The 27,686-nt window shown below is 37.7% G+C and overlaps 1 protein-coding gene across 1 annotated transcript; it reads left to right on the top strand.

Moving 5' to 3' along the window:
- The first annotated feature begins 22,589 nt into the window (after positions 1 to 22,589).
- Positions 22,590 to 27,400, top strand: LOC102705599 (26S proteasome regulatory subunit 6A homolog). The gene is made up of 10 exons (XM_006648006.3): positions 22,590 to 22,823; positions 22,955 to 23,071; positions 23,672 to 23,779; positions 24,097 to 24,288; positions 24,457 to 24,648; positions 24,983 to 25,101; positions 25,723 to 25,810; positions 26,056 to 26,175; positions 26,311 to 26,451; positions 27,148 to 27,400. The coding sequence occupies exons 1-10, from the start codon at positions 22,695 to 22,697 to the stop codon at positions 27,223 to 27,225; spliced, it is 1,284 nt and encodes a 427-aa protein (XP_006648069.2). The 5' UTR covers positions 22,590 to 22,694; the 3' UTR covers positions 27,226 to 27,400.
- The last annotated feature ends 286 nt before the right edge of the window (positions 27,401 to 27,686 follow it).

The raw sequence follows: 27,686 nt of genomic DNA, 5'->3' as shown, positions 1-27,686 counted from the left end.
TTTTTCTTGATTATACAATGCTGTTGGCCTGATAATTATGATTATTATTATGTTGCTTATGGTTTTGTGTCAGTTGCCTATACATGTTCATGTTTATTCCCATCAGAGAATGTGTTCATAACTGATGGGTGGAGATCACAAGTATATAGTGATGAAATCTGACTGAATCTTTGTGTAGTAAGAATAGGGATTTAGCATCCCTTCTAGTGTTTCATATCAAAAGCAGCATAGAGTGGACATTTGCTACCATGTTGGTTGCCTGTTAGTTTTGCAATGATGCTCATGATTATGTGTTCAGGCCTGTTTTTATCTCTACGAAAATAGATTATAGTCTGGATTTTTCTTTTACCTATCAAAGTGTGATGTCTGCATATTGTCTATGCAAGTAGTAGAGCATTTTATATCCAGAGAAGCCTGTTCGTAGGAATTGTCTTTGGGTAGGTTTATTTGCAGTGTTTGTATGTATTCCTTTGCGGGTTTGTATGCACCGGTTACTTGACGGATAACATATAGTGTACAACCTTGAAACAGCAATGTTAGCGTGTTCCTTACACACCAGGATTGTTTTATAATTAGTTTGTACTCCCTCGTCAATATTATTTGATGTTTCAGACAATAAAGTTGCACTAAATCATCCACTGGATTTATGTCCTAAACGTCATATAAAAGTGACTGGAGGGATTATCTTCCTCCTAGGCGCTTCGTTGTGTTTCTGATGCTGGTCTATTGTTTGATGTTTGCGTAGTAGAGTCTATCTGGAATTAGGCCCTTTTGAGCAGCTTCTCATAGAATAGACTCCTGAATAGTACTCATTTAGTTATAGAATCCAGAATGTACAGTGCAGTACTCAGATTCAGGGGTGATCGTTTGACTTTTAAAAGCCAAAAGATATTTGCAAATAGAAAATAATATATGAATAAAACTTTTATATAAGCGAACTAAAAACCAAGACTGCAAAATAAGCTACGATAAAAAAACCTAAAAATTAACTCTAAATTTCATGTTTGAAATTTATATTTTAGCTTATAAGTATAAGTGAAAAGATAAGCCTGTTATATACTTCAGAAAATAAATTGGAAGCTAGAAAACATTTTTTGGAGCTTGTGCTTAAGGTCTCCAAACAGTGCTTAGTGCTAATTTAACTGGACTGGAGTGTGTCCGAATATGGTCTGAAATATATAAAGCTTGAGTGAAAACCTGATGCTATCTCCGGTGGAAATCTGGTGTGACATTCTGCTTGCATTGCATGCGTTTTTGGTCGCTGCGTCTTTTGGTCCATGGAGCGGCTAGTGGGCCGCACTGGGTTTACGCGTGGCCCATTGCCGCGTTGAGGCGGCGGCCCGTAGCCCGTAGGGGCGCGTCCAGGTACGACGATACGTCGAACAGTTCTACTCCAAAACCATGTCAAACTCAAACTTTGGTACTGTGGAAGACGGAATACGGAAGTCGGACGGAGAGGTTACCATCAAATAATTAACGGGAATACTGACGATTAATCGAAATTTGACAGAAATTTAATGTTTTCTAAATATATACATTGAATTTGACAGTCAAACACAGCAAAACAAATGGACAACAAGGCAGGAGACCAAGAGAACTCGAGAACAAATGAAAAAAAAGACAGGAGACCAAGAGAACTCGAGACCGTTCTGTCCCAGAATAAAGTATACTAGCTATTGCTATCCTTCGGAAGCTGTTTTTGCATTGGAGAAAATCGCGGCCGCTCCTTCCCGAGGCCACAACTGGTTAATACATGTACAAAAGTTCCATATATACATTTTGCTTTTAGATTTGATATTTTGTGTTTTTAATCGTAATTTATGTTTCACTTTTTACTTTTAGATTATTGAAAATTCATATACAAAAGTTCCATATATACATTATTTTTTGATGGCTAATAAACCGTTTTGCTTATAATAAATATAAGAAAAACAATAGGATTTGACTGTCCACACATGATTTTTTTTATCAAAAGCATATTTTAATACTTACTTTTAAAATAAACCATCTTAAAATTTAATCCCAAAATATGCACCGTCTTTTGTGCTCGTTGGATTCACTCACCTCAATTGCAGCACTGCAAGCCGCTATAATTTTATTTGATCCTTTCTACGTTACTGAGATTTGTTTGGTCTCTTACATGCTTCTGAATTTTAATTTAGGTCTCTTAACTGCCCATCTGCTTGTTGACCGATAGTTGGTGTAGAAATGATTTTATTGTCCTGGGTATACATTGCTAAAAGCTAGAAATGTTTGATGTATAAATTATTTATTTGTGAAAAGCAATAAGGGATAAACTGAAGTAGGTGATGTATGTTAAGATGTGTAATTAATTTAAACTATCTTAGAATAGTGGGTCTTTAGCCACTTAATATTTTTTTAAAAAGAGCATCTTTGATAAGCCTATCAGATTACAATAATTCAGGCTATAGATTATAATAAGCTAACACAATAATCTAATTATTTTTTTAGTTTATTATTATAATCTAGATTACAATAATCCTAAACTGAAACAACCATGGTCTTAGTTTAGTGGTAGTATCTCACAATAATGCATTGGGTATTGTAAGTAAATATCATGCCAGCAGGGTTGCACGAGAGTTTTAATCTTATTAAATAATATGTTAGACATGTCACAATGATGATGTGACATATATTATAAATGAGAGAGATAAGTTAAGTTTTATGGAATAAAACATGGTGTACACACTTACATCGATCATGAAAATAGATTAAAATCTCCACTAAGCAATTCCTTTTATCTCTACGCATTTAATCAACTTTCATTGATCACTTGTATGAACATTCGATATGTTAGCATATTCAGCTGTGAAGTAAAGTTTTATATTAAAAGTATTATAAACCGTACAATAAAATATTGCCCTAACGTTAGCGCTCTACTATTTGTTTCTGTGTTTTCATGCACATGCTTAGGGTTCCGATATGGTAGGTTTAATTCTGTTCGTGCATTTCTTAATTTGACCCTTGCATGCACGTGTTGGTGCTTGCATTTTCTCTGTATTAATTTGAAATGGAGTAGTACATCTTGGAACAGTTCATGACTATTCAATTGCCGCGAGATAGCACTAACGCATGCACTGTTGGTACGCAATAATGCAATGCCACCGTTGATTCTTCCCGCTTCCAACTTTTGGTGAGTTTATTCTGTATAAAGGACACTGCTAATTTACATTAGAAATTAACACTCCCTCTGACTCAAAATACAGAGGCAAACAATTAATTAGAAGAGGATTATGATTGGTTAAACCATCCTAAAATACACATTTGTGATGCTTCTACCGTAGCTGGCCGCTGCGGCTCAGACCACGAGAAATAGCTGTATTTTGAAACATATTTGAAATTTATAAGTAGCTATATTTTAAAAAGACGTGGATTACTACACTCCCTCATTATAAGATGGTCTAAATTTCATCCAATTTCCCATCCAATCCAATCAGCCAATGAGGCAGGCAGGCAGGAGATCAGCAAAAAGCCCCGTTACATGCCTGACCATTGTACTTTTAGTCTAAAATGACAGGTCACAAATGAACTGTAGCTTGCCACTGGTTCACAGATCAGATCACCACAAACGGAAAAGCATCGCTAGCAAGCATAGCATGCAGATGCAGTGTGCCGTCGCCTCAACCACACGTTGCATGCTTGTACCACCTTGCTATACATGCATCTCTCCCAATAATCCAATATACCAGCACATCACAAAAACAAAAATGGAGGAACAAAAAGTACAGTTCCCTGAGATCAATTTAGTCCTGATCTTTTATATTGCCTAACCATTCCTTTACAATCTATCACACACTATCTTCTTAGACACCATTTGATTCGGATTATCGACTGAGCTACTCTAATTTTCTTGAGCATACTGCTGAATGATGTTTAATTTTATTAAAAAATTTGTTATAGGAGTCTATATAAAGATGAATCTATTTTAATCTTACATATATACCATAACAGATAAAAAAGAATATATTTGATACTCGCATCGTAATTATTTGCCACGCTAATTATGTAATTGGTGCTCACTGCTAATTTAGCTTTGTATTGGCGTAATAACGTGAAAACATTGTATATGTCCATAGTTATATCTGAGTGCTAAAATTCTAACGGATATTAAATATGCAAAATTCATTTGTTTTTCAAATATTTTTTCTCCGTTTTCGTATAGTGTACATTGATGTAGGATAGTTTTAAGTGCATTTCATATGAAACTATGATACGGTATGTATGTGTGGTAAATTCTGTTCATCAATCATCAATCTCTCGATCGAGCGCCCGTTTGTTTCTGTGTTTCCCTACCAATCAAAATCCGCCGTGCACTGTTGTGGGATCTAACTGTTTACAGAGTATTCAATTTATTAATTTCCTAGTTGTATCATATGTGTTGTTACTACTCTCTCCGTGTACTCTCTCCGTTTCATAATATAAAGATGTTTAACTTCTTTGGTTGTAACGTTTGACCATTCGTCTCATTCAAAAAATTATGAAAATTTTATTTATTTTACTTGTGACTTATTTTATTATCAAAAGAACTTTAAGCATGACTTGTCATTTTTATATTTCTATTAATTTTTTAAATAAGACGAATGATCAAATGTTGTAACCAAAAAAGTCAAACATCTTGCATTATGAAACGGATGTAGTATTTAAATGACATTATATATAAAAGCAATTACTATTCAACCAACATTCTCGGCCTATTCAATTTATAAGATTTTTTTCAAAATATTTGAGTAGATGAAAATTGTCTTATGTTTTCTCTCAACAAGTAGGAAACTTTTTTTTCGATTTATAGACCTATGTATCACTTAAGTATCGTTGAATTCTCAAACTTATTATCAATTTAATATACACGTGTTTATTTTTCGAAATGAATTACCGGTTTGGAGTCTTTCGACCTTTATTGACGTCGAATAATTTCATTTCCGATATACCAATATTTTCGATGCTATTTTCATTTCTGGCTTATTGTTTTTGATTTTGTTCCAAAAAAAATACGGATGTGAAAATAATTTATCTGTATACCGACTGTCTTCATCCCTACCCGCAATGGTCAATTAGAAAAGGGAGAAAAAAAATATTGCTTGACGTGTAAACCCGCCGGTCTACTGCTGTACATGTTGCTTGAAAGGTGCAATCGATCCATCCATCAGCGGGAGAAGGAAGATCTTTTGTGTTTTAAAAGGACTAGGACCAACCATTCCGTTCTTCAGGGCTCTCATCGTTGCGTTCAAATCTGTTTTTGTAAACAAGTAATAATAATTTACAAGCAAGAGTCTGTACTTTTTGTTAAAAGAGAGAAGAAATATGTATAGAGCTGTTTCTGTACCTTAGACGTGAAGGGAGTAACTACACCTGCTAATAGGATAAAAACTTCATATATATATATATATATATATATTCATAGCGACTCAAAAATAAAAGCTATAAAATATTTTATAATTTAAAAATCCCAAAATAAATTTAAAATTAAATTTTAGTTACAATTATGAAACGATGAGAACCTGTTTCTCCCCCTTTCTCTACTCTCTCTCTCTTCTTGTAGTTCTATAAATAACCACTCGTATTCTCTCCAACCTCTCCCACAACTCTCTACCATCTCCCCCGAATCCTCGCGTTGTCCACTCCTCCATGGATTTCATCTCCATCTATTCCCTTCCATGGTGACGCCTACGTGATCGATCGATGCATTATCTGGCCCTCTTTGTGATCTTCCACAGCTTTCTTGAACTGCCTGAATTCGTGCGGTTTAATCGTGATCAGAGATCCCAGCGCCTTTGCCCTAGTTTCGTCGGGGATCGAGCAGTTCAATAAAGCTGTGGGAAATTGCAGAGAGAGACCAAATTTCGTCATCGCTGTGGGATCATCTCATATTTGGTTGGTGCAGTGGAATCATCACTCATGGATCCAGCAGGATGATGATGTTCAAGATCTGATCATGCGTGGCAATGGGATTCAGACAGCGGAATTCTCAATAATTTCTGCCTCTCGTGATGGATGGATCCAGCAAGGTATGTTTAAATTAGGCTATACTAATTTCGCCCGTGTATTTCTGTTCATCGATCTCTCGATCGAATTCGCGTTTTGTTTGTGTGTTCCCCTAGAATTTCTACCATTCAGAATCCGCTGTGCACTGCTGCGAGATCTAACTGTTTGTAAAGTATTCAATTTGTTGTTTTCCTTGTTGTATATATTATATCTGTTGTTACAACTTTAAAAATGACAGTATTCACCGAACACTCCATATGTGTATATGACCGATGGTTAATTTGCGTGTTCTATTGTGGTCATCAAGTTCTTAAACTTGTTTAATGTACTCTCTCCTAATAAGATTTTATTTAGCACACATACCAATACCATTTTTTTTAAAGAAAATCATGACCTTTACCTTTTTAAATTCTAATGTATTGTCTCGTGCTTTCACTTAAATGCATTTGAATTTCAATGCATTAATTGCTCCAAGATACGTAATTTGTGAAACAAAAAGGGACAAACAAAAAAATAGTCTTTGTGGTGCTAAATAGTGTACTCACTTTGTTCCAAAATAAATCTATTTCCACTACTTAAACTTTGTTTTAAAATATATCACTCTGATTTAATTTTTTTCAACTACATTCTCTTTTCAGCTAATCACAACATTCCTTCAATCATTTATAAACTAATTTCTTGGAACCCTTGCCAAACACCAAAAAATATTTGGATAGACCCTAATGATCAATTAGGAGTGCTTGACAGTATTACAAATTGCATTATTACTGTAAAAAAAAGACAGAAACGCAAAAATTCAGAATAAAATGGCAGTAGTACGATTGACGTGTGGTCTACATTGCTTGAAGGGTGCAATCGACACATCCATCAGTGGGAGAAGGGAGATCTTTTGTTTTGAAAAAGTGGGAAAAGGATTGTGGCCCTGCAGAGGAGTTGTATACATGAAACCTCAAATCATTCAGTACTTGCAGCTGCAGGTAGGATGCGTCCAATTATACTAGTACTATGCCACTACACGATGTGACTTTTATTCCTGGAGGTCGATTGCCTGCCCCCGTCTGCAAGCGTGCTCCTCCAACTCTCCCCCGCTCCTTTTCGCTTATGTCTACGGGTATATAGTTAAAATTTAAATGTTTAATCTTAAATTTGAAATTTATTTTGATTTTTTTCAAGGTTTATTTTTTAGCTTTAACTTTTAGATATTTGACTTTTTTATTGCAATGTCTGACCATTTGTCTTATGCAAAAAATTATGAAAATATTATTTATTTTGCATGTGACTTAATTTATTATTAAAAAAACTTTAAGCACGAATTGTCATTTTATATATTTATACTAAATTTTTGAATAAGACGAATGGTCTAACAAAAAGTCAAACATCTTGCATTATGAAACGGGGGTAGTATTATTTATAACTTTTAGATTGTATTATTTAGATAGCTGAGAATACATATATAATTTTTTATTTATTATTTATAAATACATTGTTTTGTTTTTTCATTAAAAAGTCAAATAACCAGCCTCTCTCCCAATCAGACCACAACCTCATCCTACAAGCCTTTCTAAGCTTATAGGTAGCCATGGTCTTTCCGGCCTAAACTGTCTAATAAGATTAGCTACTTCTTTGTTAAACTTTCCAAAATTTACGAAAAAATTAGCTACTCCTTCGTTAAACTTTACAAAAAAATTATTTCTAGAGGTGGTTATAAGGATTAAAAAAGTATGTGGTAATGATTAGAGAAATGTTATAGTTGGTTTCTTGATTGTGATAGATGCTAAAATTAAGTGGAAATAATTGTGATCGGTTGAAATGATAAGTTAGATGGAAAATACATTTATTTTAGAACAAACGTTGGGTGGTACAAATAGCTTCACTTTGATACGAGGGGAGTTTTTTTTCCTCGAATTCAACATTTACCCCAAACTAGTTATCATCCTATGGTGCTACTTATCACATTAATCATGCTTTATTCAAATTTCCTCCTATTATACCACTAATTACCCTATCACTCTAAACCATATAATAGTTAATAATAAAATGGTAGTTTTTTTACTTCTCAGAACTTTTTATATCCTAAACGACCTACTACCCTTGTCCCATAATATATGGGATTTTGACTATTCACTTATAATTTTTAAACATCCGTCTTATTTAAAAATTTAGTGTAAATATAAAAATTTTTAAGTAATGATTAAACTACTTCTAATAATAAAGAAAATAATAAACAAAATAAATAATATTTTTAATTTTTTTAATAAGACGAGTAGTTAAACATTACAAAAGAGAAAATCAAAATCTCTTATAATCTATGATGCTGGGAGTACAATAAAGATTATAATACGGTAAGTATTGTGGAACGAAGGAAAAGTCAGCAGGAGGCGGGAGGCTGGGTGCGAGCTGGTTACTGAGCTGCTGGCTCTCCACGAACAGTTGCACGCCACACTTCTACTACTGATGCAGTACTTGCGTTTGCCATTGCTTTCCGTTGCATCCCCTCCCGGTGGTGCTGGGCTGGGCTACTCTTCTACTACTAGTAGCTCATCAGCTTTGTGTGTGATGTTGGGCAACAACAACAACACCACACACAGACACACTACTGCCTGACATGGCTTCTTACCTCTCAACAGTTCTCCTCCTTGTCTCATTTTGTTGTCCCTGCCGGGATATGATCACACGACACAAATCGATCTGATGGATGCAGAGACGATGGGTGTGCTTGGTTGCTTATATTATTTTAGTCTGACTCATCTCTCCTATTCAGACTATACTTGCTGTGTAGATACTCGTGTACTTGTTTGGTTGTTGGTATCCGGTTAGCCTGGTTAACAAGAGATCGTGTTTGGTTTTTCGTATAAGAGATTCGGTAGAGGAAAGAATTTTACATATACTATACGTATGTTTTTTTTGCCTGTATAGCATCTTGTATAACTATCCACACCCGAAATAAAATCATTGAAAATAGAAAAAAGTGGAAAAGGAAAAAAATGAGGAGAGGAGGCAGGGTCCACGGCTGCTTGTTGGAGGACGACGACCAACATCGCGGACGGCGTCTAGCGGGAGGATGGCGTCAGTGGCGGAGGGGGGCGGCGGCAGATCTGGGAGCAGCACGGCCGCAGCAGACACCAACGAGGGCAGCAATGGACGGACTGGGGCGGCGGCGGAGTGCGGTGACCGGGCGGATAGGGGCGGCGATGACAGATCTGGGGAGCCGCACGGCGGAGTGTGTCGACGGGTCGGCGGCGGACGGCGTCGACTGGGCGAACGGCGCGGCGACGGACGGGTCGGCGGTGGACGGCATCGACCGTGCGAACGGGGCGGCAGCGGACGGCGTCGACCGAGCAACTGTGGGGGAGGTGGCGGACGGGGCGGCGATGGACGGTGGGGAGGAGGCAGGTGCTCGAGCTCGTGGACGACCGTTTCTCACACCTGCGCACACGCGCTTGCATCCGCCGAGCCAGGCCCGAGAGCGAAGCTCGGTTGCTGCGTTTCTCGCGGGCCTGGCTGCGGGACCAATTTTGCATGAGTTCAAGGGGCATTTAACTTTTTGTCATTTTTAGAAATGACATCTAATATATTTGTCATCCGTTTTCTATGACACGTGGGGCCTTATGTGTCTATGACATGTGAGCCCAGTGGCAAATATGTTAGTGTCATTTTTAAGAGTGACAAAAAGTTAATTATTCCGAGTTCAACCTGGCTGAGAAAAGCATGCAGTCTACCGGACACTATTTCGTTGCATCTACTCATGCGAGACATCCTGAATGCATATAGGCAACTAAACACCCCCGATGTGTCTATCCATCATCTGTTTCTCGTCCTAAAATCAGTTTAATTTTTTAATTTTTAATATAATGCTTGACTTTTCGTTGTATTTAAATTTTTTTTACGATTACTATTTTTACTGTTATTAGATGATAAAATATAAATATTATTTTATGGATTGCTATTTTAGAAAATAAGATAGATGATGAAACGCGACATATACAAACAAAAAAATAAGACCTTTTTAGACAAAGGTACTCTCTCCCTCTGGATCGATCGATCAGGACAACGTATGTACTCCTCCATGGTCTTATATGTGTGGTCTGGAAGATGCATCTTGTCACTCGCGGAAGTACAGCAACGGATCAGGCGATTCTGTCCAGACTGCAAACTGATGGGAGAGAGTAGTGCGGGATTGTGGCATGTTTCCCTTTCGCGTCAGATTGCAACTATAAAAAGATGAATCGTGGTTATGATCTGAAAAGGTTTTGAACGGTGTTGGAGTTCAGGAAACCGATTCGATTTCCTGCCGATATATACAAAGAGAAGCAAGTTATGCGTGATCAATTACTAGTACTGTCCTACTTACAACATGCATGAATGCACTATGCTCAATTTGAGTACTCCATCGGTCCTAAAATGGATGTATGGATAGGATTTGAATTTTGTCCAAGAATATAATCATTTCTAATGCTATTCAAAATATTAATTGTCATATCCATCACTCTTATTCAATATTCTCTTTATTTTACCCATACCAACGCTTGCACATCTATCTATTTCTCATTATTAAACTGAGCTATAGTTTTCTTCTCAAGCTTAATCTATGCTAAAAAAAATCTAGAAATATTTAGTAGCAGGGATGAACGTGCATTGATCTATAGGTAAATTAGGGTTGTTTAGTTCAAATAAATAAATTAAAAGTAAAATTTAATGTATTTAGAGCCAATTATAAATTACTCATAGCGTGAGTGCGTGACCCATATCTATTCATAATGCACAAGATATCAAGCAATGTGATTATAGTACTATTTGCTTTCTCTAGTGAAATGGCACTATGGCAGTAAGCGTATACTTTTCACATGCCGATAATTAACAGTGTTTGCATGCATATAGGCATAATACTACGTCGATCATGTGCAGAATCACGCTGTATTTTCAACAGTTCGAGAATTACCGTGGTAAATTCTTGGATGTAACTTTAGTGTAGATTAGGAAGCCCTCGTCGCATCTGCTTATAAGCTAAATTTTAAATTTTCAATCTTCACTTTCAAGTTGATTCTGAGATTTTTAATAGTATTTTTTTCAGCTTTGCAAAGAATTAAGAACACATATCTAACATTTTATTTATAAATTATTTTATTTGTAATTACCATTTTATAAAAAAATCAAACAATCACTCTCTTATCTTTACGCATATGCCCTACGTTTATAAGTCAAAATTTGTATTCTAAAAGTTAATTTTGCAGTTAATTTTGAAGGTTTTTCTTGCTATTTATTTTTTAGTCTGAAAATCGTTAAGAACACTATAGCATTTTTATCTATAAATTATTTTAATCGTTAATAAGTCGTTCCATAAGCTAAACAACGAGATTGAAATGCTACACAATCACTCACTAATAGAAATTTAGTTAATATAAGTCGATGGGCAGATCAAGAATATTTAAGTGATATCATAAGAATTGATTTATTTAGCCTACGTTCGCTTCAGCGTAAAGCTGAAGCCGGTCGTCCATACATAAAACAAGATGGGTAACTAGCACAAAATAATCATGATTTATGGTTATAAACTAAAAAAATATAATTATATAATATATATATATATATATATATGAAAACACGATGATAAGGGCACTAAAAATATGGTCTCATTCACACATAATTAATTATTTTTTAACTACTATAAAATTAAAAAAATATGTCTTATGCTTATAAGCTAAAATTAATTTTTTTTCTTAAATTGGTGTTGAGTTTAGGTAATATTCATCATAGTTTATTGTTCAGTAGATCGCTATATATATATATATATATATATATATATATATATATATATATATATATATATATATATATATATTATTCACGAATCCTAAGAGCATCTCCAAGAGAATGGCTAAATTTTGACTCTCCAAATCAAAATTTAGCCATTCATTTTAGTTTTGGCAACTTGAATTCATATAGTCAGCGTTCGCAAATGACATTGTCCATTAGTCAAATCAGCCGCACGTAAAACGAAAAAAGTCATTAGCACATGATTAATTGAGTATTAGCTTTTACAAACTTAGGAAATGAATTAATCTAATTTTTTAAACAACTCATATAAATTTTTTTTCAAAATACACCGTTTAACGGATTGAGAAATATGCGCACGGAAAAAGAAAGAGAAGTGTCCCCCTTGGTCGGATTCGAACACTGCCATAGCATCTCCAAGAGACTACCTATCTCCACTCTCTAAATCCTGGCAGGGAGAGGATGATAAGTGGATCCCACCCATGTGGGACCCATTGATAGGAATTGTGCTAGTGAGGGAATTTGTTGTTAGATTTAGCCATTGAGTACTCAAATTTAGCCATTCAAATGACATGATAAGTCATATAGCCATTCTCTTGGAGCACAATTTTTATATAATATTACTAAATTTAACTATAACAAGTGAGATAGCGCTAGAGTTGCTCTAGCAACCTTGTTCCATCTATGCTGGCGAAAAAAATCCACTAGTATGGGTTGTACGGCTGACGCGAGAACAGGATACATGCGCTGTTGCTTCATTTGCCTACTCCGTTTGTCTAACATATTGTCTGGTCGGTCGTCAACGGTCCAACCGACAGGAATTCTACTCGCTCCGTTTGAACATACATTGGGTATTTTGTTTCTTAAAATAAAGGTTTAACCAACTATTATTTTATTAATATATCATAAAGTGATAAAATATAAGGAAACAAAAGACATCCTCCTCTGATTTGATATTTCATATCTTTTGGGGAGCGACACAGTCTTCGTAACCTATATTTGACTTTAATTCTCTGTTATAATAAGTGCAAAAAATAAATAAAACGTTTAGTCTTAGTAAACTACTATGTTATAGTCATATGCACATGTTGTGCTAGTGCCTTTAAACTAAATATTTAAAGTTTTAAAATTTTTAGTTTAACCTTGTTCAAAATAACATGAATTATCACATGGGAGGGAGTATGTTACCGTTTCCACAAGACATATAATATATAATGAGAGGTGATAGAATTAAATTCAAATGTAAATTGTCATTGTTTGTAATGGAATAGTATTGTCAAATACGAGTTCCCTTATGATGTGCAGATATAAAAATGATGACTGGTGTTGTGCATCATAATTACCTGTTAGTCTCTGGGCTTGTTCATATTAGTGCCAAAATAGTCGTTACCAAATATGTGCATTGCCAAATTTTGATAGAGTAACAAACTAAACATAATATTTTCTATTTCAACCTTACCAAGTTCATCAAAATTTCATAATTATAGGTATCAAAGGAAACGATTTTTTTTATATTTTTCACCTACCATAATTTGTTAATGCCGAATCTTTGTCTTTATCGATAGATGGTAACGCTTCATTAGTACTTCCTGCATTTTAAAACGCAAGCACTTTCAAGAGTTCTATATTTTACCAAAATATAATATACTCCATCCGTCCCAAAACAAATCAATTTTTTAGTTTTTAGATACAATATTTGACTCTTCGTCTTATTTAAAAAAATTACGATTAATAATTTTATTTTTATTAGATGATAAAACATAAATAGTACTTTAGAGCAAGTATAATAGCTGGCTATAAGCCAGCTAAATACTGATGTGGAAGAGAGAAGGGAGGAGAGAGAAGAAGCTGGCTATAAGCTTAAAGCCAGCTCAGGCACAAGAACCAAGACACCATGTGAGAGAGACATGTAGGTCCTTTATTAAAAAATGAAGAGCTAACCATTATATGAGTGGGCTATAAGAAGACTATAAGGAGTCTTATAGTCAGCTTGTTGGCTATATTATTAGCCTTGCTCTTATGTGTGACTAATTTTTTAATTTTTTGAAGATTTTTCGAATAAGACAGACACAAAAGCCGAAAAGTTAGTTTTCGTGGGAGGATGGAATAAGTATTTATATCTGTATTGACAATATTGTCTTTGTCTTTATCAGTAGATGGTAATGCTTCATTAGTACTCCCTGCATTTTAAAACGTAAGCATTTTCAAGATTTCAATATTGTACAATAATATAAGTATTTATATCCCTATTGACAATATTAATTGTCTCGTTAAACACTTTTCTTCAATTCTTTTCTACTTTCTCCTCGCCTACTGTTCCGCACCATCGATTCTTATTTATTAAGGATAAAATAGTATTTGAGACGTAAATACTATCAGCAAGGTAAGCAAGCCTCGATTACTACCAAAGTTGAACTACAAAGTCAATGCTGAGGTGCATGTTTTAGAGTTCAGCTGAGGTGCATGTGTTTCTCCTCCCGTGTTTTTCTTTCTTGTTTTTTTTGTTGGTTTGTCCTCTCTGTATTAGAGAAGCCATGCATAGTTGTTCTCTCTGTCCCGTGCTGGGGTTGCAGCCGGCCAGGTTCCAGGGAGAATTTTCACTGGGATTCCTTCTTGAAGCAGCCATCCTGCTTCGTTGCTTGCAGTGGAATTCGTCCATTCTTGTTCTACTCGGATCTCTCTAGATCTCTGTCTGAATCTTTTGGCCCTTTTAGTTTCTAAAAATTTTCTCCTAAAAATATCGCATCGAATCTTTGGACATATAAAATAGTTATGTGAGAAATCGTGAGACGAATTTTTTAGCCTAATTAACTTATGATTAGTCATAAGTACTACGATAACCCGCATACGCTAATGACAGATTAATTAGGCTCAAATGATTCATCTCGTGGTTTAGTTGAGCTGTAAAATTTATTTTTTTTATTCGTATCCGAAAATCCTTTCGCCATTTGATCAAACATATAATATGATACCAAAAAATTATCTCCGTGACATGAGCAAGTGGATCGAGATTGGGTGAGTGAGATCTGAGGGGGTAAAATCACATCGTCCGGTCGATCTGTCTGAGCAGCCTACCTGTCACAGCACGAGAGCTGCTGACACTACATGTGGGCCTGGACCAGAGGTGGGGCCCAGGCGTCAGCGCCCTTCCGCTGGTACCATGTGCCGTCCCTCTGTTGCTGGAGCCCAAGGCCTTTTTGTTTGTTGCGATGGATGTACTCCCAGTCCCAGCACTTTGATTTATTTTTGGAGTACAAACCTGGATATAGGATGAATTAAAGGCATGATTGTTTGTCTTTTTTTTATAAAAAATCAAATAATATTTTGCAAATAAAAAATAAATTATAAATAAAACTTTTATATATGTATATTAGTAATTTAAAAGTCAATGTTGAAAGTCAAGTAAAAAGCCATAAAATCAACTTCACCAATTTGGCTTTCAATCATAAATAGAAGTGGAAAGATAGTGTGAAATTATATTATAGCTAGTTAGCTAAATTTAATTTACTGATTCATAGTTTTAAGATGAATCAAATCATTCAGTAGATATTTACTATGTCGTCCCCAAAATAATATCATTCTTGTCATTTTACTTTGTTTCAAAACAAATTTATTTTAGAATATCATTGCATTGGATTTTGTGAAAGCAAAGAATAAATGTATTGATAATATATAAAGTAGAGGATATCTATATTGAGATTTAATAAAGTAAAATGTATTTTAGTCTTTTAAGATATGCAATGAGTGAAAAATAAAGTTATCTTTATGACGGAGAGAGTATATCTTACAATGCGAAGTACTAGCGGTACAGATTTATCTATACTACTTTAAATATATAGTTCTTTTACAAATTAGTCTATAATATTTTCTGATATTATGCAATAGTTCATATTTGATTCAAACAAATGATATTAATATAATTGAGAAAAAAATGCTATAATACTTTGTAATATATTGAAATAGCAAACCTAGAGTATTTTGCTAGGGTGAAGACAAGTGAGGTGAGGTGAGGAAGGAAAGAGAGGTGGAGGGAGCAGGAGGGAAAGCTGCCTTCTGTCACTGCCTCACTGCCTGTGGGATAAAGCAAAAGCTTACTCCTCCCTCGACTCCTCCAGCTTAGCTTGACAGGATATGGAACTACCCAATCCCTGCTATCAGCCTTACAGAATCTTGGGCCCAGTAAACTTTCCCCCTTAATTTTGGTGTACTGGAGTAATTTCTCTGTCTTAGAATTAAGTAACATATATAATATTAGTATCAATTAAACTTTATCCTGAAATATAATTTATATACTTTACATTCTCTTCCAATGTTCACTCAGTCATCCACAAACCTTTTCATTTAATCCGATTAATTTTCTTAATACAAACATCTTGGTCTAAAACTCATTATATTCTCGACGGAGGGAGTAGTACATATAAAAAATATGGATTTGCATGTGCTCCAAATATTATTATGTGAAGTAATACATCCATCAATAAATATAAATATTAATACTCCTACATATTGTAGCAAGAGTTTTAGAGTTAAAAACATTTCTTTCTTCTACAAAATCTATACTATCTCCATCTCACGGAAACTCATACTGGGATTTGACATAACCTATTACAAAATGTGTCAAGATGCATGGTACTAGATTGTATCAAATTTAATACTAGATTTTAGTATTTTGAGAAAATGATGCTATTATTTTTATAACATTTTCTTATTCTGCTACGAATGATACGTGGACCTATGACTCACATGTCAGAGATATCAAGACAGTGTCATGCCATAGAGATCGATGAGAAAAGCATTTATATTTTTTTGTCACGAGGAAATTAACCTAGACAGGGTATGTATGTTTGTTCACTATGCATTGGGAGGGTATGCAACCTCAAAATATCATCAGACTAATCTAAAAAATGTAAATACCTGAAAACACTTAACATGAACTTCTTTTAAACAAAAATAGAGTCTACTTGTACAAGGGTACACATTCATTGATGCTAAATTTATCAAGGAAATTCAATTAATGCAAACTTGTTGCATTTTCTTGTAATGCGAGGAGTCCTACATGGAGTACTTAACAAAGCAAAATGGAAAATGTTGAATTCCCTTTTAGTCCTGGCGCATCAGTGGTAAGAGAAAGGTGAAAACGCCTTTATTGAAATTTCATAAGCTACACAGTGATGGACTTCTATTGATGCCAAAACGCAGACTGTTGCTTGCAAAATAAACGACAAATGATTGGAGTTGGCAGATAGAAAATTATACTCCCTCCGTCCCTAAATGTCCCTAAATATTTGACGTCGTTGATTTTTTTATACATGTTTGACTATTCGTCTTATTGATTTTTTTTAGAAAATAACAATAAATCAAATGATACAAAAATAATTAGTAATTGTGTAAATATTTTGAATAAAACGAATGGTCAAACGTATATTAAAAAGTCAACGGCGTCGAACATTTAGGGACGGAGGCAAGTAGTATATAGAGTAGCTTGCTGGATTAGCTGAAAGAATTAAGCAAGCAAAACCGGAACCGAAGTCGAAGAAAGCTAACTTACACATGAAATCAATGGAAAAATAACATCTCTTTCTTTCTCTCAATGGCTAACTGAATTCAAAGTCCTTGTTATGCCATTTCTTCCCACAGCTTTCTTGACCCTCTTCTTGCTCTCCCTATAAGCTTTCCAATGATGATATGTACTTCTCCGGTGATGAAGTGAGTGAGCCACAAGAGAAGTTCAAGAAAGCTGTGGAAAGGCATGGCATGGACTTGGAAGAGAGATCCTCATGCTACATGCATACACTGCACTGCACATTGCAAAATCTCCATGCCATAGCCTCTCTTTGATCCTAGCTCTCTTTATATACAACCAAGAACCAGCTGCTAGCTCAGCCTCAGCGAGCTAGCTAGGCCATGCTCCAGCTCTGCATCTGTAGAGAGAGAGAGGACGAAGCTAGCTTTATGGCTGGAAGTAGTGGACATGAAGAGAGAGAGAGAGAGAGAGAGAGAGAGAGAGGAGTTAGTTTCACTGAAGCATGAGATCTAAATGAGGTTACAATGACAAGGCCATTGGAGGGGTTAAAAAGGACATGCATGGTGAGTGCAGAGGTTATAACCTTCTCATGCATGCACAGCTTGATTGCTACCTCTTCCTTGGACCACCTTTGTCTGTTCCATTCTAGAAGGGGCTTAACTGCTTGAATTGTGTGTGTTTTTTTCCTCTGTCTTGAATGCTTTGAATTTACCACTAGCCATAGCGCCCGTGCAGAGAGTGTGTGTGTAAAATTAAGAGAAGTCTGAACCCCTCTTCATTCTCAGTGGGCCAGAATTTAGCTACTACGCACAGCTCGTATATATTGGAGCAATGGAGCTAGCTAGCTAGCTGCAGGAGGATGAGATGTAAGGCAGAAGAGCAGCAATTCAGCATGGGCCAAAGCTGATGGTGGGTAGATGATCAGAAAGGCAGATTAATAAGCTATTACTAGGTGATTAGTACAGCAGTAGAATCTGAAGATATATTGTGCATAATTACTTACTGCAAATGCACTGCAGGGTTATACAACCTGCTGCCATAGCTATATATACGTCCACCCAGTACTGGGTGTTTTGCGTACGTAGTTACGTACTCCTTGTCTTTGAGCTGTTTGTCAGCACCCAGGAAGTGGCAGCTATCAGCTTGGTCGATCTGAAGTCTGAATAAATCTGAATTAAGGTGATTGGCTAGCACAGTGAAGCACCCTGCATGCATCTCTGCAAGCCTGTCCAGCCTGTAGCTGTAGATCGATCACAGATGTTCCAATAATACGTACGTACGCAAACGCAACGGCCAAGATCTACAGAGAGGGATCTCCGGACGGATATGATGGGCAAATTCAGATCTGACGATCATGCATACTCTCTCTGTCCCAAAATAAATCAATATTTTACTTTTTAGCTATAAAGTTTGAAGCTTTGTCTTATTTAGAAAAATTTTATGACTAATATTTTGTTTTTATTATATGATAAATCATAAATAGTGTTTTACATGTGACTATTTTTTTTTAATTTTTTAAAAAATTTTAAATAAGACGGATGATCAAACGTTAGACATGGATGATTAAAAGTTTGTCTAAATTTAGGACGGAGGGAGTATGCAACTAGCTAGCTAGTCCTTGTTATCTGCCATATCGCGCACTGCTGCTGATTGCATGCTGCTATGCTATGCTGTGCTGTGCTGAGCTAGCAGCGATCGATCGAGTGGCCATCGTTGCATGGTCTTCGTCGTCGTCGTGGTCGCTTGCAATGTTGCAAATGCAGCAAGGCACATGCCTGTCTCCCCCCCGGCAGAATCATCACCGGTGGCCGGCCACTGCACCGCATGACATCGATCGTGATCGGCATGCATGTTAACCTTTGGACCAAATTGCTGCATTTAAGCGGCATGCAGCAATTCTTTTTTTGTCTAGCGTGTAAAAACAGTGATCAGTAATTCAGTATTAAGCTAGCTAGCACTGCATTTGGTGTTTGCAATTGCACACTAGTTCTCCGTATATCAGACGGACCGGACGGACGGGCAGAGCGACCACGCGCGGAGGCCATGAAGAAGGTAAGAGTTGTAATGTACCATGGATGCATGCATGCACTCTGCAGTAGTGGCACAGTGAGAATCAAATGCCACGAGATCGAGCAGCACAGTAGCACACACGACGTACGTACGTACGTACTGTTTGTTCTTCAATCCAAAGCCTAACTAGGTAGGTAGGCAGGTTGCTAGCTCCCCCGGTGCCTGCAGCTGCAGTGTGGCCGGCCGATCGATCGATCGATTCGATTCTTTTTGCAGGGCAGGGCAGTTCAGAGTCGAGCGAGCTTGTTTTTCAAACTAGCCGCTGTAGCTATGTCGCTGCTTGCGTTACAGTGCACACACATCGCCGGGCCGGCAGGAGTTAGGCGCGTGTACATGAGACCCTGCCGCTGCGAGTTTTGACCACGACCGGTCGATCGATATGATCGGGGCAGCCATGATCGTCGCGCGTCGTGCGATCGATCGGTGGGTGGGTGCAAGCGTGCGCGCGCCAACGCGTGGTGATCCATGACTTTCTGTGGCGCGTGGAGGCGAGCGGTGAACAGTACGCGCGCGCGACTTGATCGAGCGTGAGCCCGCGTGAGGATGAGCCGATCGATCGACGGATCGAGCGCGGCGCGAGCGGGCGTGGAACGGCAGACGATGGCACTGTTGTGCACACGACACAAAAAGTAGTCACAAGAACGAACTATATATATAGTACTGGTCGGTCGACGCGACGCGACGCGCCACCTGTTTAGATCCACCGTTCATGAAATCATTTTGACTAGCTAGCCCGGCCAAACAGGAGTACACGTACACTACAACAGGGTTATTATGAAGGAAAAGTTCTATATGATCGCTCAATATATCCCCTAAATTACAATACCAAATATTCGATCTGGACAGTTATAGTTCGTGGGATTTATGTTTAACTTAGGTACATCCCTGCGATCAATATATGATATGAAATCACTTCACACACATGAAACTTAAATTCAACCTGTACAAATTGAATAAAATAACTTTTATGCCATTATGGGGAACATGTATTATTCCAAACCATATGTATTCCTAAGTTATTTATCAAATATTAATGTTGAGTGAAAAGATATCCTTTTACTCAATATAATGGCCATTTTTTGAAATTTGAATAGTTTCGATTCCATTTTGAAGTTTATGACTGATTGACGATTTATTGATGTGATAAGAATAGTGCGAATCAAAGCAACACTGAAGGAGTATAATTAGAAGACTTTATGTGAGGGACATAAAAGATCCACCTCTTCGCTATGCTTAGATTCATCGATTTTTATATGAATTTAGGATACGCTAGAAAATCTTACATTATGAAACGAAGGTAGTACTTTTCAAATTACCCTACCGTAGCACTAGAACAGCTCGAGGTGCATCCATCAACTTTTCATGAGATTTGTTTTCGTCCAATAAAAAGTACCTCTCGCGGTAGCTAATCGTTTCTGATCGTTAAATCTAACAGTACACGTCCTACTTAACTAAATCTAATAGTGAGAAAAATATACTTTTTATTGGACCGGAGAAAATCTTATTTTTCATCCTTCTGCTAACAACAAAAGGACATGGTAACAACTGACAAGGAACGACGATACTGTGCATATCCCGGTGTAAATCTCTAGTGGGCAATGCCAGTCTTTCTAAAGCTGATCGCCAGATCATATGCATGTTGCTAATCGAGCTCCAGTTTTCACAGCCAGCACGGTGACGGCAGCTTTATGGCAGCGTTTTTTGGTGGCCAGGTCAGGGCAGCTTAAAAAGGTTGAAATGAATCTGGAACAGCATGCTTGATCGGGCCATCCACCAAGGACCAACTGGACGAATGATGAATCCAGTGCCCTCGTATTAGTAGAAGGAAAACCCAAAGATCTTTTGAACATGTGTTTAGAGCAAGATTAATAGAAGAGCTACCTGCTAGCTCTAAAATCTTTTTAAGTCATTAAAAATTAACATAGAACTAACTTATATATTAATTACATACAAACATATATTATATCATCAATATATGATCCACCTCATGTACGTACAGTGTGTTGTAGAGGTTATGTTGTAACTGATTGTAAATGTTACAGCTTTTTTTTCTCTCCTTTTCTATTACTTCGTGTAAGCATAAATACTTATCTCACTTATTGTACTTTTTTTTTTGAGAACACAAAAACCACTCATTGTACTTTGCTCTCGACATATTCGTGGGTATGCATAACGTGGTGTGTGTCTGGTTCTCTGGTGTAATCGTGAAAAAAAAAGAGAACCCTCTAAGATTCACAGCCCGGAAATAGCCAATTAACAAATTTCTGGTTAAAACCTAAGACGGAATGATGTGATCTTATCATCAAAACTTTTACAAGATTACAACCTAAACGTTTACTGACTAAAAAAAAGTTCATGCATACGTATGAGCGACGGAGCAATCGTTGGTCACGCCGTCCACCGTGACGCGCCGCCGCCCCACCACGCACGCAACGCCCCTCTCAGCCATGGCCGGCGTGCGTGCGCGGTGACGCCCTGGGCGTGCTCGACGACGAAGGGGGGAGCATCACGGCGGCGTCGGAGCCGTGGACCGGTTCCGGAGAGCCCACACAGGAAGCGCGCGCCGGCCGGCCGGCGAGCTCCAGCCCGAGCGCGAGCTTGTGGAGGCCAGGCTACGGTTCCGCACGGCCAGTGGCGTGGCGCCTCTTCCCAGCACGATGTAGATGGCAGACTTGAGAGGCCAGCCGTCGAGCCATGCCAAGTCCTCGGAGCAGCCGGCGGCACCTTCTTCGTCGGCGAAGTTGGTCCTTGGTCGGCGACGGCGAGCTTCCGGAGGAGGTCGGCTAGGACGTCGAACTTGAACAATAAATACTCACTTTTGCTATTGATCAAACATTTGATTTTTCTTTGTCTTTTATTAAACACACGCAATACATAAAAGTAGGACGTGTATGGACTTTTTACTTGCGTGCACGTCTTCATGTTATCCTCCAACGAATGTTACCGAATTTGATTGATTGAATTAAAATTTTTAAACATTTGATCACTAGATGGACCCATAAATAACTACTATGGAAATAGTAAAATCAACACTAAAAATTAAAATTTAAAATTTAAATTTTAGAAAAACGAAAGAAGTGTATCGGGGCCTCGCATTTTTTGGGCCCGGCCCAACATTTAAACAAGCCATTCAGCCACCGGCTTCCATGGCCCTCGAACCCGATCCGGACCCAACCCAACAACCACCACCACCAGCAGCAGCATCGTTCAACTCCTTCCCCAAGTCGCAGCAAAGCCTTCAAAAATAAAGAAAAAAGAAAAAAAAAGGAAAAGAAGAAGCCAGTCCACAGCGAAGCAAATTCCATTCCCCGCAATCCCTAGCGCGATGTCGTCGCCGCCGCCGCCCGCCGCGATGGCCGTCGACGACGCGGAGGACGACCAGCTCGCCTCCATGTCCACGGAGGACATCGTCAGGGCATCCCGCCTACTCGACAACGAGATCCGCGTCCTCAAGGTTGGTCCCTCATACCCACCTCCGCGGGAAACCCTAGCTAGTCCCACGCTCCCCCTATCCTCTCTCTCGCATCGCGATCTCCTCCATGGGATTTGGTCTGATTCGGGGTTTATTTCGTGGGGGTGTCGCAGGATGAGCTGCAGCGGACGAACCTGGAGCTGGAATCCTACAAGGAGAAGATCAAGGAGAACCAGGAGAAGATCAAACTCAACAAGCAGCTGCCGTACCTCGTCGGCAACATTGTCGAGGTTTGTGCGCTCATCACTTGTTTACCAGTGAAATTTCATGTTCAATTTAAGGCTCAAATAATTTTCATTGTGCGGAGCCCGGTTCTGGGTATCGATCTGGAAAGTAGGAGCTTGCTTTCGTTGCCTATCTACTCCATTGATGCCATATTCATGATTTTGGATTAGTTCTGTTTAGTACCTTGCAATCGTCCTTTACCCCTGTTCATGATTAAGCTTCATTCATGTGTGTTAGGAACAGTATGACATAGTAGATCTTAATTTCAGAAACTAATGGCCTTACCATGCTCCTTTTCCTGAGATAATGAACATGCCAAATTGTCGGTCTCTGGAAAGTACCTAGGATGCAGTTCATCTTTACATTAATTATTTTGCTTGCTAGAGGGTATCTATGAACCTAAGATAGTATATTGTGCAATTATCTGAGTTGGTTCTTTGATGTTTTTGTTCATGAACTTTGATGATCTCCTTGGCAAACATATACCTCTTTTGGGCCTTTTGAATGCCTCTGAATATCAGAGCAGAATTCTTCATAGTTCTAATTCTGCAAGATTGTGGGACAAATGTACATGTTCTGACTTCTAGTTCCTTGATCTGTTTCAGATATTGGAAATGAACCCTGAGGATGAGGCTGAAGAGGATGGCGCAAACATTGATCTGGATTCACAAAGGAAAGGAAAATGTGTTGTTTTGAAGACATCCACAAGACAAGTAAGTCAACTCGCTTGGCCAGTAGCCTGCATTAACCTTTTCCATGAATGGTTAATATACAAAGTAGCCATGTTATTACTGGATTTATATTTTGGGAACTCCTGATAATTGTAACCACTTTGGATTTCATTTACCATTTTCCTTCGCCTCAATCTGTTCTTGGACTTGCATATTTGATATTATCAATTACAGAGAGCATAATACATCAACTTAACCTAAATTTTAGTTTCATAGTACTACTCATCCCAATTAATTTCTTTGTGTTCATATCTGCATGGGTTTATTCTGCTCGGGTTTATTGACTACTTTAATTGCAGACAATATTCCTTCCTGTAATTGGTCTAGTCGACCCTGAAAAGCTCAAGCCTGGTGATTTGGTTGGAGTAAACAAAGACAGCTACTTGATACTAGACACACTACCATCAGAGTATGATTCCCGGGTGAAGGCAATGGAGGTAGATGAAAAGCCTACAGAGGATTACAATGACATTGGTGGCCTTGAGAAACAGGTATTATTTACTTTGAACATCTAATAATGAAAACATTAGTTAGGATGTTTGCCATTCTGTTGATATGTAAGTAGCGTATGTTCATTTCTATATCTAAAAAACATCCATCAGTTCTTGTTTGTCCATTGGCATTCGCTCTCTTATGTTCTACTTTATTATCTGATGCAGATTCAAGAGCTTGTTGAAGCAATAGTGTTGCCCATGACTCACAAGGACCGGTTTCAGAAGTTGGGAATTCGCCCTCCAAAAGGTGTTCTTCTGTATGGACCGCCTGGGACTGGAAAGACCCTAATGGCTCGTGCATGTGCTGCTCAAACTAACGCCACATTTCTGAAGCTAGCTGGTCCACAGCTTGTCCAGGTAGCTTACTTTCTCAGATAAGGCTGTCAAAAGTTATGTGATGTCTGTGTTGCACCTGCTATTTCAAATGTATGAACACTCAATGATGCTAGGGTCCACAAGTCTTTTGTTGCAACTGTTGAAAATTTTCTATGCTCTACGGGCCTATGATTGCTCCTCTTATATTGTCTTACCTCTTTGCACAAGGATCATATGGAATGTTGGAACTTTGATTTTTCCACTGCAGTCAAGTAGAGTATTGCTTGGTCCATTGTCAGTCTATTTTCTTCCTTTATTGGTTTGGTTCTTCTGCATGCTGCTAGATATATATTAATGTCTATGCAAATTTGTCCAGATGTTCATTGGTGATGGTGCAAAGCTTGTCCGTGATGCCTTTCAGCTTGCAAAGGAGAAAGCCCCCTGCATTATTTTTATTGATGAAATTGACGCAATTGGAACAAAGCGTTTTGATAGGTACATTTAGCATTGTCTAATTGCTTTCTACATTGAACTTAATGGGCATAGTTTGTTATGTTTCAGTCATTTCAGTGTAGTGTCTCTTTCAACTCTCTTACGTTGTTAAAAAAGGTGCAATCTCTCCTTTAGTGTTTTCCTTTTCACCAAAAAGGTCATTTCTTTACATTTGTTGTTGAAGCGAAGTCTATACGTTGATGTTGTTGCTTGTCCTATTCATTTCATAAACAATATGTTGACGTGATGACTATCCTATGAATGCTGGGTCTATTTACTTAGGAAAGTTTTGCTGTAAGGAAATAGACTATTTGGCTTGGTGATTGACTCAATTTTGGTCTGGTCTGTGGCAGAAATTTCCTTGTGTTGTGGAAGTAGTAACACCTTTTTATGTAAAATCATGTCGACAATTTCTGGGATTCTCAAGCTATCCATCTATAGAATATTAGATCGATATGCATGCAAATAAAATAGTTTGACCTTATGTTCATGATTTTGCACTTTAGCAATAAATGATGAAATCCTTGAAACATACGTTGCATGTATATTGCATTTAACGGTTAGCCTGCAACTAGATAACTATTGTTTATGGTATAATAAACTGTTAATTTTGTTGTGTTACAGTGAAGTTAGTGGTGACAGAGAAGTGCAACGCACAATGCTTGAGTTGCTGAATCAGCTAGATGGATTCAGTAGTGATGAGAGGATAAAGGTAAGGATGTTTTCTTGTGTCCTCAGTCTGAAATATTTGCAAATTGTACACCATTAGCTATTGTCATGATGGTCTGGCACAAATCTTTCTGAACTCATTTATCTTGTAAAATTGAATGTGTTTAATTACAAATGAGAAGCCTTAGGCATGATTCAGCTGACCATTATTTTGTAAATGAATATACTTTACAATGCTTCATTGGTACCTTTTTTCCTACCTAATTTTTGGATGTTGTGTGACTTCAGGTGATAGCTGCAACTAATCGTGCGGACATTCTTGATCCTGCTTTGATGAGGTCTGGTCGTCTTGACCGAAAAATCGAGTTCCCTCATCCATCAGAAGAAGCACGAGCTAGAATCTTGCAAGTATGGCTTCTGAAATCTGTGTTGGCTACTTGTTCCAAAAATTGCTGGCATGTTTAGCTTTCTTAGAAATAAAGTAAAACCTTTTCCTGCTAGAACTAAAAGACCTTTTTTCCCCTGTGTTTTGTGTGTTTGTAGATTCATTCAAGAAAAATGAATGTTAACCCAGATGTCAACTTTGAAGAGTTGGCACGATCTACAGATGACTTCAATGGTGCACAACTGAAGGCCGTTTGCGTAGAAGCAGGCATGCTTGCCCTACGCCGAGATGCTACAGAGGTTTGTTTCGCTTTCTGTCATTGTGACTTTGTTTGACTAAGGCCTTGGCTAGTTTGCGAAAAGAAAATTTTTAGATGTCATGTCGGACGTTTGACCGAACGTCGGAAGGGGTTTTTAGACACGAATGAAAAAACAAATTTTATAGCTCGCCTGTAAACCGCGAGACGAATTTTTGAGCCTAATTAATCTGTCATTAGCACGTATGGGTTACTGTAGCACTTATGACTAATCGTGGACTAATTAGGTTCAAAAGATTCATCTTACAATTTCTCCCCTAGTTGTGCAATTTAGTTTTTTTATTCATCTATGTTTAATGCTACATTTAGATGTTCAAAGATCTGATTTGATGTTTTTGTGGAAAAAACTTTGGGAACTAAACGGGCCCTAACTTATGATATAGATTTAGTGAAATCTTGGGGATCGGTTTGGACCTTATCAATCCATTTGTATATGAATGCTGCAAACATAATGAGTTGTCCTGCCTGGGATAGAATGATAAAAATCAGATATAAATAAACCTGTGGCATTTGTAGACCATAATGTCTATTGGTATTTCGTAGAAATTTTTTCTTAGTGGACTACCAAATTGCTGCTGTGACTTCCGGACATAGTATTTCCTCATGAAGCACGTGCAACTGTATTTATGGACAGTCATAATGTATTGCTTTGACTGATCCTTGGCCATTGTTCACGCAGGTGACACACGAAGATTTCAATGAAGGTATCATACAAGTGCAAGCGAAAAAGAAGTCCAGCTTAAATTATTACGCTTAATACCTCCGGTAGAGTTATTAGGCCTAAGGAAACGCTCGGTCCAAAAAAAAAATGTTGTTTTGTTTGTAACACTGCCTTTTTTATATTTGTATGGTTCAAGATGTGATTGCACGAGTCATGCCCTGCTTTTGTTCATTTTCTGCGAGATATACCGATGCAAGTTGCCTCGCCTCTTAGCCTCTCCTTTCACAGTTTCACGTTTGTATGATGTTTGGCTTGTTACACGCTGAAACAGTTAGCCGAGGATCTGCCGCGCGGCGTTGGAGGCGGTCGCCGCGCTCAGCCACCGCCTCCGCTCCACGCGCCACCGCCGCATACAACTGAACACAGAGCTGCCTGCTTTTCCCATACGCAAAACGTAAAACTTTTTTATACGTGTTTACTGTAATCTAAATGGTAATACTAAAAATAAGCGCGATAAAAAAATTATAAGCAACTTTAAATTTAAGTAGTAAAATTCA

The sequence above is a fragment of the Oryza brachyantha genome, chromosome 2, assembly GCF_000231095.2.
Source record: "Oryza brachyantha chromosome 2, ObraRS2, whole genome shotgun sequence".
Classification (NCBI taxonomy): Eukaryota; Viridiplantae; Streptophyta; class Magnoliopsida; order Poales; family Poaceae; genus Oryza; species Oryza brachyantha.
This window is presented reverse-complemented; position numbering and strand designations above follow the sequence as displayed.

What these genes read in the sequence shown, in the direction of transcription:
- LOC102705599 (XM_006648006.3), top strand. Translation starts at nt 22,695, where the DNA reads ATGTCGTCGCCGCCGCCGCCCGCCGCGATGGCCGTCGACGACGCGGAG. An exon ending in ACGAGATCCGCGTCCTCAAG is followed by an intron (nt 22,824 to 22,954) that starts GTTGGTCCCTCA and finishes GGGGTGTCGCAG; the next exon opens with GATGAGCTGCAGCGGACGAA. An exon ending in GGAACAAAGCGTTTTGATAG is followed by an intron (nt 25,102 to 25,722) that starts GTACATTTAGCA and finishes GTTGTGTTACAG; the next exon opens with TGAAGTTAGTGGTGACAGAG.